The sequence below is a fragment of the Neofelis nebulosa genome, chromosome 8, assembly GCF_028018385.1.
Source record: "Neofelis nebulosa isolate mNeoNeb1 chromosome 8, mNeoNeb1.pri, whole genome shotgun sequence".
Lineage (NCBI taxonomy): Eukaryota > Metazoa > Chordata > Mammalia > Carnivora > Felidae > Neofelis > Neofelis nebulosa.
In genome coordinates this window covers 69,247,200-69,263,918 of record NC_080789.1, presented here as the reverse complement: position 1 = coordinate 69,263,918, position 16,719 = coordinate 69,247,200, and the positions used below count along the sequence as shown (strand labels likewise).

At 36.5% G+C, this 16,719-nt stretch overlaps 1 protein-coding gene across 3 annotated transcripts in view; it reads right to left on the bottom strand.

The window, feature by feature from the left end:
- SCAF11 (SR-related CTD associated factor 11) overlaps positions 1–16,719 on the bottom strand; it is a 71,874-nt gene that overhangs the window by 3,624 nt on the left and 51,531 nt on the right. For 2 of the 3 annotated variants that reach the window (XM_058743033.1, XM_058743035.1), the window contains exons 8-14: positions 13,738–13,796; positions 13,243–13,352; positions 12,159–12,260; positions 10,359–10,465; positions 6,741–9,452; positions 1,482–1,828; positions 284–502 (exon numbers count right to left, since the gene is read on the bottom strand). In XM_058743033.1, coding sequence (XP_058599016.1) covers positions 284–502; positions 1,482–1,828; positions 6,741–9,452; positions 10,359–10,465; positions 12,159–12,260; positions 13,243–13,352; positions 13,738–13,796 — 3,656 coding nt within the window. The remainder of the gene's footprint in view (positions 1–283; positions 503–1,481; positions 1,829–6,740; positions 9,453–10,358; positions 10,466–12,158; positions 12,261–13,242; positions 13,353–13,737; positions 13,797–16,719) is intronic. The other variant, XM_058743034.1, reaches the window with a different exon arrangement.

Genomic DNA, 16,719 nt, shown 5'->3' with positions numbered 1-16,719 from the left:
GAAATTAAAAACACCTCACTTTTACATTATTTCAAGGAATTCTTCAAATAATGTCATGAATACAAAAGTTATTAACACACATACCAAACATTTCTAAAAATAATTATGAAATATTACCAGTAACTCACTGGGCATCAACATATCTAGACAGAACCCTTCAAATAGCATTGGAATTCAAGACTATCAACAGTAAATTCCCTTTACCAATTATACAATATATAATTTATTTTTTCATCTTTAGCATATACAGAATTATGTAGGTTGCTCTCAACCTTGAACTTGCCTTGTCTGTCTTCGAGCTATCTGCGCTGGCTTCCACTGTAACACTTACTTTGCTTTCTGTCAATTTTACAGCAGCATTAGAGGCTTTGCTGTGACTTGATGATGAAGTATTACCAGAACTTGGTCCCTGAACTGTTCCCAAATTTCCTGGGGCTGCGGTCGGAGCAGGCAAGACTGGTGTACTCATGTTATTACTTACATGAGAAGCACTAGGAACGCCCTGTTTTAAAGAGTTATCATTAGTTAATGAATTACTGTATTCTTTTAGCCATATATTAGAAATAACAAAAAAAATTCAAAGTGAGTCAAAATTCGTATTTCAGGTCATGTATATCTAAAGGACTCTGAAGAAAAATAAGTAACATTCTCAAACAGAGACCTATGTAAATATGTCAAGTGACTTTTAAATTACACATGTGACTTGTGATGTTCTGACAGCAACACTAAAAGCAACAAGAAGGAAAAGAATAGCACTTAAAAAAGTTATCTTTTCCAAAAGGCTCTTTCTGAAAATTAACTAAAGTGTGTGCCCCCACTTTAAAGACGGAAGAAAAGGAGACAGTGAAGTCAAATAGCTTGCAGAGAGCTGACAGCAGAAAAATGTATGAGGTCCCAAATTCTAGAACCCTATCCCCCTTATCTTCCAATTATACACTATCAGGATTCTAGAATTTGTGAAATGCAGGCACAGAACTATAAGGAACACAGTGTTTACAAAGTATTATTCAAATTTCTATATGCCTCAGAGGCACTTCTTTTTTTTGAACATGGTAAACTCGTGAACATGAAATACAGACAGTAATGGATAATGAACAGCTTTCTCTGGCGTTTGTCCCAACAAGACAATAAAAGCATCACCACAAGTTCCCACCCCCTAAAAAGTCCAATAAATTAAGAATTATTTTAAAACACCCATCATTTGATTCTCAAAATTTTGTCTTAACCTGAAAAAACAAACCTGTTTGGACATAAACAACAGCATATATGTAGCTTTGGTTCAATAATATGCATCCAATTCATTTTATTTGAAGAGTGGGAGGTTTGAAGAAGGACAGTGAAGAGGGGCTATGAAAGTTTACCGTAAACCTAATCGAATAATTGTTTGGGGATGCCAGGAAACCCTCTTTTGAACATCTGTTGCTAACAGTTAAATTCTTATAGCGACTATGTTGATTACACTTTAGATGCTAAAAACATACCTGCAATTGCTTTCCATCTGGCTGTGAAGCAATGTAGCTGACTTGCTGGGATGGTGGGGGAGGGGGTGGTGGCGGTGGCAGTCCCTGAGATACACTTGTAGGAGCAGCTACCTGCATGAGAGGCACACCTGTGTGCAGATGCAAGGGTAGCGGAGGATGAATGTTAAATGGATTGCGCTGGATGTTCATCAAAGGAGCGTGAACACCCACTGGATATGGGAAGATATTCATAGGCGGCTGCTGTGCAGTCATTTGTTGCTGCATTACATTCATTTGTGGTTGCATCATATTTATAGGTAGCTGGGAACCATCTCCATGTTGGTTTGTTTGGTCTTTTAGGTTAGAATCTATCAAAAGAAAAAAGGCTTATAATAAAAAATCATGTTAAAATTTCTTTAGAGAAGCAAAGAACCACTGGTTATAGTAAGAGTCAACAGCAATTAACAGACTCAGAACACCAATCTCTAATCATTTAGTCTAATCCTATCTTTCTAAATAACGTGGACTGGTTAAAAGAAGCATTCAACTAAAATTATTATTAAGAGCAGGTTCATGTTGGTTCAACATTACCAAAGAATCAGTACCTCAAGAAACTTACTAAAGAAGTAATCATATAAAATCTAATCAGGTGGGGCACCTGGGTGGCTCAGTCTGTTGAGTGTCTGACTTCAGCTCAGGTCATGATTTCACAGCTCGTCAGTTCAAGCCCTGCGTCAGGCTCTGCGCTGACAGCTCAGAGCCTGGAGCCTGCTTCGGATTCTGTGTCTCCCTCTCTCTAACCCGCTCACATTCTGTCTCGGTCTCTCTCAAAAATAAATAAACATTAAAAAAATTTTTTTAATCTAATCAGGTTGCTAAATTACAAGAGTAACTTTTTATCTTTTTTTTTTAACAAAGCTTTTTTCTTGCAATGTTCTTAATAAGAAAAGCCAAGGAAAGATAAATCATTATTAGAAGGCTAACTTATTTATATGAGAACAATGATCAAAAAAATTCAAGTGTGCACATCTGAGATAAAAGAAATCAAAGTTGGGACACCTGGGGAGCCCAGTCAGTTAAGCATCTGACTGTTGGTTTCAACTCAAGTAGTGATCTCATGGTTCATGGGACTGAGCCCTGTGTTGGGCTCTGCACTCACAACACAGAGCCCGCTTGGGATTGTCTCTCTCCCTCTCTCCCTGTCTGCTTGGGCCTGTCGCTCGCTCTCGCTCTCTCTCTGCCCCTCTCCCCGCTTGCTCACCCTCTCTCTCAAAATAAACAAACATTAAAAAAAATTTTTTTTAAGATATCAAAGTTAAATCTTACACAAGAACCTCCCAAATTCTTCTAAGGGAAATAATAAAGATTAGAGCAAAAATAAATGATATAGAAATCAGAAAACATCAGAACAGATCAATGAAACTAGGAGTTGGTTCCTTGAAAGAATTAACAACATTGATAACCTCTACCCAGATTTATCAAAAAGAAAAGAGAAAGGACTGAAATAAATAAAATCACGAATGAAAGAGAAGAGATCACAACCAACACTCCAGAAATACAAACAATTATGAGAATATTATGAGCAATTATAAGCCAACAAACTGGGCAATCTGGAAGAAATGGATAAATTCCTAGAAACTAAACTACCAAAACTGAAACAAGAAGAAACAGAAAATTTGAAGAGACCAATAACCAGCAAAGAAATGGAAACAGTAATCAAAAATCTAACAAGAAGAGTATGAGGCCAGATGGCTTCCCAGGGGAATTCTACCAAACATTTAAAGAAGAGTTAATACTTATTTTTCTGAAACTGTTCCAAAAAAAAAAGAAATGGAAAAAAACTTCCAAATTCATTCTATGAGGCTAGCATTATCTTGATTTCAAATCCAGACAAACACCTCACTAAAAAGGAGAATTACAGTCCAATATCCCTGATGAACATGGATGCAAAATCTCAACAAGATACTAGCAAACTGAATCCAAACAGCATATTAAAAGAATTATTCACCATGATCAAGTGGGATTTATTACTGGGCTGCAGGGCTGGTTCAATATTCGGAAATCAATCAAATGATACACCACATTAATAAAGGGTAAGAACCATATGATCTTCTTAATAGATGCAGAAAAACCATTTGACAAAATACAGCATCCATTCTTGATAAAAACCCTCAAAGTAGTAGGGATAGAAGGAACATACCCAAGAACATAAAAGCCATATATGAAAGAACCACAGCTAATATCATCCTCAATGGGGAAAAATAGAGCTTTTCCCCTAAGGTCAGGAATATGACAGAGATGTCCATTCTCACCACTACTGTTCAACATAGTACCGGAGGTCCTAGCCTCAGCAATCAGACAACAAAAAGAAATAAAAGGCATCTATACTGGTAAGGAAGAAGTCAAACTTCCACTATTTGCAGGAGACATGATACTCTATGTAGAACACCCAAGAGACTCCACCAAATAATTACCAGAACCAATACACGAATTCAGCAAAGTCATAGGATATCAAATCAATGTACAGAAATCTGCTGCATTTCTACACACCAATAATGAAGCAGCAGAAAGAGAAATCAAGGAATCGATCCCATTTACAATTGCACCAAAAACCGTAAGATACATATGAATAAACTTAACCTAAGACGTAAAACATCTGTACTCTGAAACTATAGAACACTTATGAAAGAAACTGGAAAAGAGACAAAATGGAAAAACATTCCATGCTCATGGATTGGAAGAATATTGTTAAAATATCGATGCTACCAAAAAAACTACACATTCAATGCAATCCCTATCAAAACAAAGCATTTCTCACAGAGCTAGAACAAACAATTCTAAAATTTGTATGGAACCAGAAAAAGACCCCAGTAGCCAAAGCAATCTTGAAAAAAAGCAAAGCAAAGCAGGAGGCATCACAATTCCAGACTTTAAGCTGTATTACAAAGCTGCAATCATCACTGGCACAAAAACAGACACAAAGATCAATGAAACAGAACAGAAAACCTAGAAATGGATTCATAACTATATGGTCAACTAATCTTCAACAAAACAGGAAAGAACATCTAATGGAAAAAAAGATGATCTCTTCGACAAGCGGTGTTAGGTAAACTAGACAGCAACATGCAAAAGAATGAAACTGGACCATATTCTTACACTATATATAAAAATAAATTCAAAATAGATGAAAGACCTAAATGTGAGACAGGAAACCATCAAAATCCTAGAGGAGAACACAGGTAGCAACCTCTTTGACCTCAGCTGTAGCAACTTCTTGCTAGACATTTCGTCAGAGGCTAGGGAAACAAAAACAAAACTGAACTCCTGGGACTTCATCAAGATAAAAAAGTCTCCTACACCATGAAGGAAACAATAAAAAAAACTAATGGGAGAAGATATTTGCAAATGACATATTGGATAAAGGGCTAGTATCCAAAATCGATAAAGAACTCATCAAACTCAACACCCAAAAAATAAATAATCCAGTGAAGAAATGGGCAGAGGACATGAACAGACTTTACTCCAAAGAAGACATCCAAATGGTCAACAGACACATGAAAAGATAGATGCTCAACATCATTCATCATCAGGGAAATACAAATCAAAACCACAACGAGATATAACCTCACATCTGTCAGAATGGCTAACATGAAAAACTCAGGCAACAACAGATGTTGGCGAGGATGCAGAGAAAAGGGGAATCCTTTTGAACTGTTGGTGGGAATGCAAACTGGTACAGCCACTCTGGAAAACAGTATGGAGGTTCCTCAAAAAGTTAAAAATACAACTATCCTATGACCGCAACTGCACTACTAGGTATTTATCCAAAGGAAACAAAAATGCTCATTTGAAGGGGCACATGTACCCCAATATTTATAGCAGTGCTATCAACAATAGCCAAATTATGGAAAGAGCCCAAAGTCCATCTACTGATGAATGGATAAAGAAGGAAAAGAATTTAATGATTCATCACTTATATACAATATCTAGTGCTCATCATAAGTGCCCTTATTACTTTAACCCAGCACCCATTTAGCCCATCCCTCCACCCAACACCCCTCCAGCAACCCTCAGTTTGATATCACTGAATAATATTCATGGAATACTCAATGGAATATTACTCAGTGATCAAAAAGAATGAAATCTTGCCATTTTGCAACAACATGGATGGAACTGGAGAGTATTATGTGAAGCGAAATCAGTCAGAAAAAGACAAATATCATATGATTTCACTTATATGTGGAATTTAAGAAAGAAAACATCAACACAGGGAAAGGAGAGGTAAAATAAGATAAAAACAGAAAGGGAGGCTTTAGGGCACCTGAGTGGCTGAGTCGGTTAAGCGTCCGACTTCGGCTCAGGTTATGATCTCATGGTTCGCAAGTTCAAGCCCCGCATCTGGCTCTGGGCTGACAGCTCAGAGCCTGGAGCCCGTTTCAGCTTCTGTGTCTCCCTCTGTCTGCCCCTCTGCTGCTTGCACTCTGCCTCTTGCATTGTCTCAAAAATAAACAAACATTTAAAAAAAAAAAAAAAAAAACAAACCCAGAAAGGGAGGCAAACCATAAGAGACTCATTTTTTTTTTTAACATTCATTTCTAAGAGAGAAAGAGAGGCAGAGCATGAGCGGGGCAGGCAGGGGTTGTGGGGGGGGGGGGGGGGGCGGTGGGGGGCGGCACAGAGAGAGGAGACACAGAATCCAGAGTAGGCTCCAGGCTCTGAATTATCAGCACAGAGCCTGATGTGGGGCTCGAATTCATGAGCTGTGAGATCACGACCCGAGCCAACATCAGACGTTTAACCAACTGAGCCACCCAGGTGCCCCCATAAGAGACTCTTAAAGAGAACAAACTGAGGGTTGCTAGAGGGGTGTTAGGTGGGGGTATAGGCTAAATGGGTGATGGGTATTAAAGAGGGCAATTGTGATGAGCACTGGATATTGTATGTAAGTGATGAATCACTAAATTCTATTCTTGAAAACCAATACTACACTATATGGTAACTAACTTGAATTTAAATTAAAAAAAATCCCAAGTTCTTCTATTGTAGCCAACTGTACTTAACCTAGTTAAGCCTTTGACAAGATTGGAGGAAGGGGCAGTAAAAAAGGCAATAAATACTGACATATATGTATATATTTATATAATGCAAAGTGACTTGTTAAATGGGATTTAACATTATTAAACTGTAAGTACAGATCATTACAATTCATATATATGAAGTTTTAAATTTATAATCCCTTTCCTCAAATAAAAGTGTTACTAAATAAACACAGTATGTTACCTTGTTCAGTTGCTTCTTCTTCTTGTCTCATCCATCCAGATTGTGGACCTGAGGAATTCCTCCCTCGTCTTGAGTAATAGTTTTGTACATCTGCTGGTAGAGTCTTTCTCACAGCCCAACTAGATGCAGATGTCCACCCAGATCTATCTGCCGGTGTATCAAATGAGAACTCTTGCTCATTTTTCCGTTTATAGGGTTGCTGTTCCACAAACTTGAAAGACTCATTCCCTGAACTATTTGAATTCCCTGAGAGGGGTTTTCGGTTTTGCCACCGATTTTCATTCTGATCTGTATAGGCAAAACCACCTCTGTAAGTGCCTCTGCCACGGTTACCTCTACCACGGTTAGACATCCAACCTGAACCAAAGTTTTTATTCCAAGAATTCCCTGAATTTTCATTTCTGTTTTCTTCCCAGTGAGAATCTTTTAACTTTTCTGGATTTCTGGTCCTTGGATCAGGCCCAGAATTTATTTTTTCCGTTACCCAACTGGGACAGTCATTTCTATGTTTGTCAGCAGAATTTGGATCCTCAGCATCTGGACTGATGTCATTTTTTTCTTTTCTTGTATTTTCATTCTGTTTCTCTGGATCATTCTTTCTGTACCGATCATTTCCTCGTGGACATCTCCAACCATCATTTGCCCATCTTTCCTTCCACCGAGGAGAGTAAGTGTCTCTGTCATTTCTACTGAATGATGAACTCTTAATTTTTGTTCTAGATCTTGATGGTGACCTCGAACGAGATCTGGACCTAGACCATCTCCTGGTTCTTCTTTCTCGATCTCGATCTCTCCGTGACCCATCTCTATCACTTTCTCTTTCTCTGCTCCGAGACCTGGATTTTTCTCTTGGGGAGGAATCTTTCACTCTTGACTGAGATCTTCTGTTTTCTCTCGAAGTGTCTCTTTTGGGGGAGAGTGATGCAGATCTTTTGCCTTCCTTCGTGCTATCTCTTTTTGGAGATCGAGACTGAGATCGTCTCCTTTCTTTTCCAATATCCTGCTTTGGGGACTGAGAACGAGATTTTCTACGTCCTCTTGCAGATTCTTTCTTGGGAGATGGTGATCGAGACTTTCTGCTTTCTTTTCCAGTTTCTCTTTTGGGAGATGGAGACTGAGATCGCTTCTTTTCTCGTGCAGTGTCTCTGTTGGGAGACCAAGTTGTAGATGGGGAGTGAAATCTAGATCTTCGGGTACGAGGCTTTTTGGCTTTCTCCATCACATCTACTGGGCTTTCAGATGGCCGAGATACAGTTTCAGCCTTTCCATTTGCAGGATCAGAAGATGGCATATTATTTTGAGAACTGTGCTCCACAGAATTTTCATTCAATTGTGTGGTATCAGCATTTACAGGAGGTTCAATTTCAGATTCATTCTGGTCACTGCAAAATGAATCACATTCCATAGGTATCATTTCATTGTTGTCCTCATTAAAATGCTTCTGAATTTGTTCAATGTGTGTGTTAGGCAATTCTGTAGATCTGGAATGTTCAACAGGAGATTCAGTCTTTTCTTCTAAAGATTTGTCTAATTTGGTGTTAAGATTATTTTTTAATAAATTATTTTCAGAGTCTTGAATACTATTCAAACTTTCTTTCTCTGAAGTATCACATGTTGCAATTATTTCTACATCTTCAGTTTCAACATGCTCAAGCAACTGAGCCTCTGAGCCCTCTATGGATTTTTTGCTCACTGTTTGTATAATTCTTCCCTCAGAAGATTCTAATTTGGGGCCATCTACAAGCTGTTCTGTTTTTACTGTTGAATGTTTATGATCAACAATTTCTGCTATAGGACTTTCCATAACTTTTTCTTCATTAACCACTGACTCTGAATTCTCTGGTAACTCATCTAAGCTTGGTACAGGTTGGTATACTTCAACTTCAGATCCTGAACATGTAGGAAGATCATTTGAAGGATAATCTGTACATTTGTCTGCTTTTACCTCTGATTCTGAAGGTCCAGATGTTTGGTCTTGATTTTCCAATGGATCACCTCCTTTTCCAGAAATATTTTTAGGAGTCTCACTTTCTAAACACAAAACATTAGCCTCTACACTTGTATTTTCGACTTTTTGAATATCCTCTTCCTCTCCAACTAGTACAGAAGTATCTTCGGTATGAGACTCAGAATATGAAGATTCCACTGCTTCCTCTGTATCATGGTTCTCAGTATGTTCCTCACTTTCTTCTACCTGTTCATTACAACTTCTCAAGCCATTAGCAGATTCATTTTCGACACTTGCTGGCACAGTACAACTGTTACTACTTTCTGCATCTGATTGGTGCTCTTTCTCTAACACAGGTGGTGTGTCAGATTCTGCTGTTTCTTCATCTACTGAATCACTGGAAGATGATTTTTCAGGGAGAGGTATAGAGCTCCGAAGTTTCTTTTTCAATAAAGGTTGTTTTCTTCCTCTTCTTACAGACTTCCGTTTTGGAGCCTGTCTTGTTTGCTTTTCTGACATGGCTGAAGAGGACACACTTACAGATGGATTGTTGTTATCTGGGGCATCACACCCAGAATTATTTGATACTGGGGATTTCTGGGATTGACTGACTGTTTCAGCTCTTGTATTACGTGTAGATCTCCTTGTAGGAGTTGTTGCTGCAGGTTTTCGTCTTGATCCTCTGGTGTTTGATGTACCAGAAGTTTGCTTCTTCTCTTCTCCTTCTTGAGTATGTGCTAATGCATATCCCTTGCAAGAGGTACCTAAGATATATATTTTTTTAAAGTAAAAAGTTTGTTTCAATAAATGATAATAGTCTGGCTTCAGCTTATGTTAGCATAAAATACATGTCTATAATAGAGTGAAACAAAATATACTTATGAATCAAATTATGAATAAGCACATAGCTACTAACATCTAAGTAACAGCAGGTATTTATCTGGTTCTTTTAATGCTATGGAAATGAGTTATCACAAGATTTGAATTCATGTGGGCAATTTAAAGGGGTAAAAAAAAAAAAAAGAAAATATGTTTGGTCTGACAACTACCATCTTGGTATTACGTAGACAAGAGGAAACAAGAGTCATCCACAAATATATAAAGACTGAAACTATTTGTTCATAATTAATAGGAGATGTAACTTCTAAAGATCTACATTTTAGGGGCGCCTGGGTGGCTCAGTCGGTTAAGCATCCGACTTCAGCTCAGGTCACGATCTCACGGTCCGTGAGTTCAAGCCCCGCATCGGGCTCCGGGCTGATGGCTCAGAGCCTGGAGCCTGCTTCCGATTCTGTGTCTCCCTCTCTCTCTGCCCCTCCCCCGTTCATGCTCTGTCTCTCTCTGTCTCAAAAATAAAATAAACGTTAAAAAAAAAAAAAAAAAAAAAAAAAAAGATCTACATTTTGGACACTGAAGCCCTAAACAGAAAGGAGACTTCTAACCAGTTCCTCAAAGTATTGAAGATGTAATTTCTTAAAAAAAATAAAAATAAAAAAATTTCTAACTGGAACAATTTAAAAGTCAATGCCTGTCCAAATATTTACAGAAATCCATAGAACTTACTATCTACATTTTATTTTTACAGCTTTTCTAAGTCATTAACACTTTTTAGGATATCGAAAAAAGCTAATAATTTTTTAAAAACTAGAGAAACATTTCACAAACTTTACCAAAATTTTCTAAAGATATGGTACTTGTTGGAAAAATAGTTCTTGGCAACACAGAAGAGATGAGAGGAAGCACTTGTGTTTCAATATTCCAGGGTCTAAAACCAATTCTGAAAATTCAAAACAAAACAAAGACATTTTTGTTTAAATGTTTAAAAAAAATTATACCAACTATTTAAAATTATTAATTTTTCCAAATGAGGTTAGCAACTTTAAAATACAGTGTACTTAAATTATTTTTTGCCAAAATAAGTAAAAATGTAAATTCAAGGTTACTCATTGTTCAAAGATGACTGCCAACTGGCTACAAAGAAAAACCTTTTAAAAGCATGTTTTTCTGATAAATTAATGGCAAGAGGATTGAACAGTAATTTCATATATAATACATGTTTTTCTTTCAAGTAATTGAATGTAATATTTTGTCAAAAAATGTTTTAGCTTTTATTCTTCTCCATTCTAAAAAAAATCAACTTGGATAACAAAATGTATAAATAAATAAAATGCACAGATTTTAAGTATACAGTTTGATGACCCGTGACTAATATATATATATCTGTGTAAGCACCACCACCACCCCAAGCCAAGAAACAGAACATTTCCACCAACCAGAAAGTGCCTTCATGCCCCTTGCACCGCCCCCCTTCCCTTTCTGGACAACCAAAGAGATAATTTAGCCAAGTTAATCAAATCAAGGTTTTAAAGAAATTAGCAAGGTTAAAGAGAAATCAGCCCATGAATAAATAACAAAACTTAGAAACAGAACAGTATCACTTGAATTTGAAGCATATCATACAGACATGGTTATCATATTTTTGTTAGATTTGTTTTACAGCATGTATCAAAAAGTAAAAACATCAAAATAATTTTTTTAGAAAAGAACTGATTTCTATTGCTTTATTATATTGTAAAGTTTCTCAACCTAAGCTCCTAGTGTTCCTATGGACCTAAGTTTCTGCATCCAAATCCAATCCACTCTCAGCTTTTTTCTGATTCTTCTTTGTTCAGTAAAGGTCTCCTAACAAAAAACTACTTTATCCAGTATAAGGTGAGATTATGGACTAGGTGGAGAAAAGCTTCAAAAACACTGTGCAACTTGTACACACACAAAAATATATAACTCTGAGATTTTATATGTATCTGGACTTCCTATTTTTACTTCTGCTGATGCTCCACCATCGTCTAGATGGTGAAGGTCCTATGCAGAACTGTACTGTTTATATATATAAGGTAAAGTTATAACGTTACAGGAATAAATATAAAACTCAGGCAAGGACCTTAATCTTTACATGGGAACTTGAAGTATATATATAATATACCTAGCAATGTGACAGTAGCTTCAGGACTTAAACTAAGAAAGGTCTGTATTATAGAAAGTCATGAATGCCAGGGCAAAGTATAAAGACTTGATCAAATAGTTATTGAGAAGACTCTTTTAGAGATGTAAATGTCATGACAAAAGCAGTGCATCAGCTAACAGCACAAAGATAAGATTGGAATGGGGGAAACAGAAGGATGACAGATCTGAATACTATTATTAATAATGAATCTTATCATTTTGGTGCTCTCTCTTTTAAATGATTCAAATATCTTAATACTTATTAAACAGATAAATAGGGGTACTTTTTAAGGAGTTCTTTAAATAGCAATCTTCTTTAGGTATTTGAAACACCACGTTTAATTTGCACAAAACTTTCTTAGAAACACAACTATTGATTAAGATACCTCTGTGCTTAAGTATTTTAATGGTATCCTGTGTTCATGTTAACATGCGAACACTTTGGTAAACAATTTTTTTTTTTTTACCTTCCAATCCCAGGTGATGTATCAGGAAACCATGACAATTCCAATTCCTGTCTCTTCTGCCTAATCAATGTATTCATTTCATTGACCTCTATAAATTCTGTACTGAAAGATAAATTTTAGACCTTCATCAGAACTCCAAAAATTTAAGTTCAGCATAACAAGTGGGTTATATCATGAATAGGAAAAATTTTTGTACCTAACATTATAAACCACATTTAAAAGAAGTACCTTTTTCTAAACACCTTCAAAATGAATTCATTCCTGTAAATTTTTTACATTACAAATCAAAATCATATTGATTTGATTCATAAAAATAATGGTTGAATTTATATCTTAGGTGACAGGATATTTTTAAAAAGTCAATTTAGAATAATATCCATGTTACTGAGAGAAAAAAGCAACACTATTTTCTATGAACCATGAACCAACCATGAACCAAAGCTGTAGCAAGCAATCCCAGTAGAAACTGTATCTGCAACAATTTCCCAACAGAAACTAAGTGTAAGACAAAAGGAAAAAATAGAGGAAGGTATAGTTACTGTAATCAAAATGGATATAGTTCAGCTTTTTAAAAGGCTACTCAGATGTTACTGTTTTCTTTGGTACCTTGAGCCAAGCTCTAACATTAAATCCTACAATCTTAAACCTGGCTTCTTCATTTAACCAAAGCTAAGTGATTTTAAAACCCCAACTTAATCTTCAGATTCCACAAACATCTACTTATTATCCATATTCCAGTCACTACAGATTCAAAGACAACTGGATCTACTCTAAAAGGGTTCTTCTTGATTAAATTTAGCAAGTAGCTTTACTTATCTATCAAATAAAAAGCCTGTGTAGAACAATTTATTATTAATGAAAACAAAACCCACTAGACCATAGGCAGTCATCACATAATACAGAGGGTCACAAAATAATAGGTGATCTCCTTCCCTGAACTAATTTATTTTCCAGAAGAAACAAAAACAAAATACAAGGTGAGCCTTTATGTTTATTGAGGCAAAACTTAAATTTTTACTGAAAGTTAATTATAATAATTAAACATCAAGTATAAAAGCATCCATTAAAAGTAATAAATACTAACCAGTAAGTTCTACAGGTAAAAGAAGATTCTCCAATGTGATTACTAGAAGAAAACATATTGGAGAAAAAATTTCTGAAGCACTGACTTGTACACTGATTTGATCTTCGGGGCTAGAAAAGTAAAAAGAAGTTAGTGAAACAGCAAACAAAAAACCTCCATAATCGGTAATAGTTATAATTTAAACATTTTGATACACCTGAGTTACAGAGTTAGGGATTAAACAACCATAAGGTGTTATTATATAAGAAAAAGATTTTTCTTTGAACAAGCCTTATTTTTTTTAATGTTTATTTTATTTTTGAGAGAGAGAGAGAGAGAGAGAGAGAGAGAGAGGAAAGAGAGAGAGAGGAGAGAGAGAGAGAGAGAGAGGCAGAGAATCCCAAGCAGGCTCTGTGCTGACGTAGGGCTGGAACCCATGAACCATGAGATCATGACCTGAGCTGAAGTCAGACGCTTAAATAGACTGAGCCACCAGGTGTCCCTATTTTTACAAACCTTATTTATCTTTATTGCTGCATTTTTCTTTCCTTCCATTTCACTGTGTGTAGGGTTTCCTGTACAAAGACATAAAAAGACTCCGTTACCTTGTCTTAATTTTTATTTCAAAAGGTTGTAAACCAGTACTGATAGTGGCATATACTGGCATACTGACAAGAGAAAATTAAAATATGTAGAAAAGTTAAATTTAAAATAATAGTATTTGCATTTATATAATTTTTCCAAATGCTAATTTTATCTTGTTAAGCTGCAGGTAAAAAGAAAAAGCCACAACACAATACAACTGGTGTGGAGCATGCTCAGAGCATCAGTATGAAAATTCTAGTCAACATTTTCTGGCAGCCTATGCAAACTTAAACCATCTTGTTACCAAAAAAAAAAAAAAAAATACACATACACACACAAGATGTCAAATTATTTAATATCAGTAACACACTCAATATGTTGTTTCCAGCTATAACCTAAAAATCAGGCAGTTAACTGACCTCAAGTAGGAGCTGACCAGAGAACTGGGATCATCAGCCCTTGTCAACCATAAATTATGATTTAGCTCCTGGCACCAACATCAAGTACCCTCCTTCTTCCTCAAACTTTATAATTAAAATTAAGAAGTGCAGAAGTGTTGATAAAATAGCCCTCTGTTATAGCAATGTTTATGGCTACACTGCTTATGATTTGGGTGTTTCTGGTTTTACCTGTCACATCTGCAAATTTATTTCAATGGATACAAATTTCCACACTAAGAAAAATAAAGGACAATTTCTGCTAACCACAAAAATTGTGTTAACATCTTTATAGATTACTACTCCTAGTTGTTCTTCATGAAGCCTATATTAGTAGTCATCTCTACCTATCAATACACTTGTTGTCTGCAATAAATCGCTACTGGTACTATGGTCATTGCTCTCACCTCAGAACTCCAGAAAAAGTGTACAGTGAAAATGACAATAGGTCTTTTCAGTCTTCTGCCTTGCTTGCCTCACAAAGGGCCTAGTGACTTTGTTAAAAATAAATCATTCTGGGGCGCCTGGGTGGCGCAGTCGGTTAAGCGTCCGACTTCAGCCAGGTCGCGATCTCGCGGTCCGTGAGTTCGAGCCCCGCGTCAGGCTCTGGGCTGATGGCTCGGAGCCTGGAGCCTGTTTCCGATTCTGTGTCTCCCTCTCTCTCTGCCCCTCCCCCGTTCATGCTCTGTCTCTCTCTGTCCCAAAAATAAATTAAAAACGTTGAAAAAAAAAAAAATTAAAAATAAATCATTCTAGTGAGGAGGCCTGTTTCCTGCTCATGTGTATTTGGGGTGTTTTCTGTCAGTCCAGTTGGTAATAGGCTACTTTCTACTTAATAGCATACTAATTTCCTTTTAAGTTACTACACAACAGCTGTTTGGTTTCCTGCTATTTTTGCATCCTTCACACATTTCCCGCCCAGAAGTGTTCTAACAAATGTAATTTCAACAATGGGGAAAGAGGGGTGCTGGCTGAGTTCCAGGAGCTTATTTTCTTATTCTTCAATGCATATTTAAAAGATGATAATGATTTTTTTAATTGCATAAAGAAGCCAGGAATAAAAAAGTGTGATAGGTACCCAGCCACATTCTTAGAAGTAACTATTTCCTTCAGCTACACATAGTTTTGCTGTGTTGTAGCTATACAGGGTCTTTTATACCCTAATGGGTAGGTAAGGTTTTGTTTTCATTCAGGTTTCATTCATTTACTACTTACTGAGTATACTGTGTTTACATAGCATTCCTTCACTTGCAAACCTATCTCAGGAAGCCATTAGAATGCTCTCTACAGGAAGAACTGTTTGTTTTCTGGCCAATGCTAAATATGAGTATCTAGTCCAAATGGTATTTCACCTATTTCTGGGTAATTTTCAGGTAATTACTGAGCAACTCCAATAACAATCTCAAAAACATTCAATACTGGTGGATTTATCTAAATTGTCTCCTAGAGACCATTTCACAAATCCACCCTACTAATCTACCTTTGGACAGCAATGATAGGCCTTTTCATTTCTTTATTTATTTTTGAGAGAGAGCGAGCGAGTGCACACAAGCAGGGGAGGGGCAGAGAGAGAGAGAGAGAGAATTCGAAGCAAGCTCCAGGCTCTGAGCTGTCAGCATAGAGCCCGACGCGGGGCTCGAACCCATGGGCCACAAGATCATGACCTGAGCCGAAGGTGGACGCTCAACCGAGTCACCCAGATACCCCTTTTCATTTCACCCCCCAAGCACCCCTTTTCATATTTTATCAATAAAGTAATACATGTATATACTTTAAGAAGTCAAACAGCACTTCTAGGCTTAAAGAGAAAGTCCCATTCCCTAAAAGCACTCATCAAATCCCTTCAGTGTTTTTTCTAATATTTGCCTCTTTATTTCTAAATAACATGCTTATACTACTCTACCTTGATTTTTTTGGTTTCAGGTATTTTCTATTTTTTTTTTTTTTTTTTTTTTTTACCATAGCAGATAAAGGCTTTATTCTTCTACCACTTCCCTACCCACGTCCTTAGGTGCTTCCACCTACTGTTCCTTTTAATATATCAAATTTGATATAAGCAGTACTACATTATTGTAACTATATAAACATTATTCACAGCTGAACCATAAACTTATTATTTTTCTTTTACAACATCTTGCTTTTCCTAAGGTTAATAACTACTTTATTTTCTCTATATCACCTATCATTGATTTAACTAACTCTACAAGTATACATTTCCTCTTAATACAAACACATTAATGCATTCACCTAGTCTGTTTCCCACTCTCTTGGAAATACTATTCCTTTTTCCTGCTCCAGTCTGAACTGGTAACTCTCTACAAGTTGTTTAACAGATCATTCTCAACTATCTTCTATCATTCTAATAATCCCTTTATCTTTGTGCTGGGTCGGAACTCATTTTCTGAATCTCACGTTGTTCATTTATTTTCTCATTTAGTGGAGCATGCACACCCTCCAGTAGAACTCTGAGAAAGGG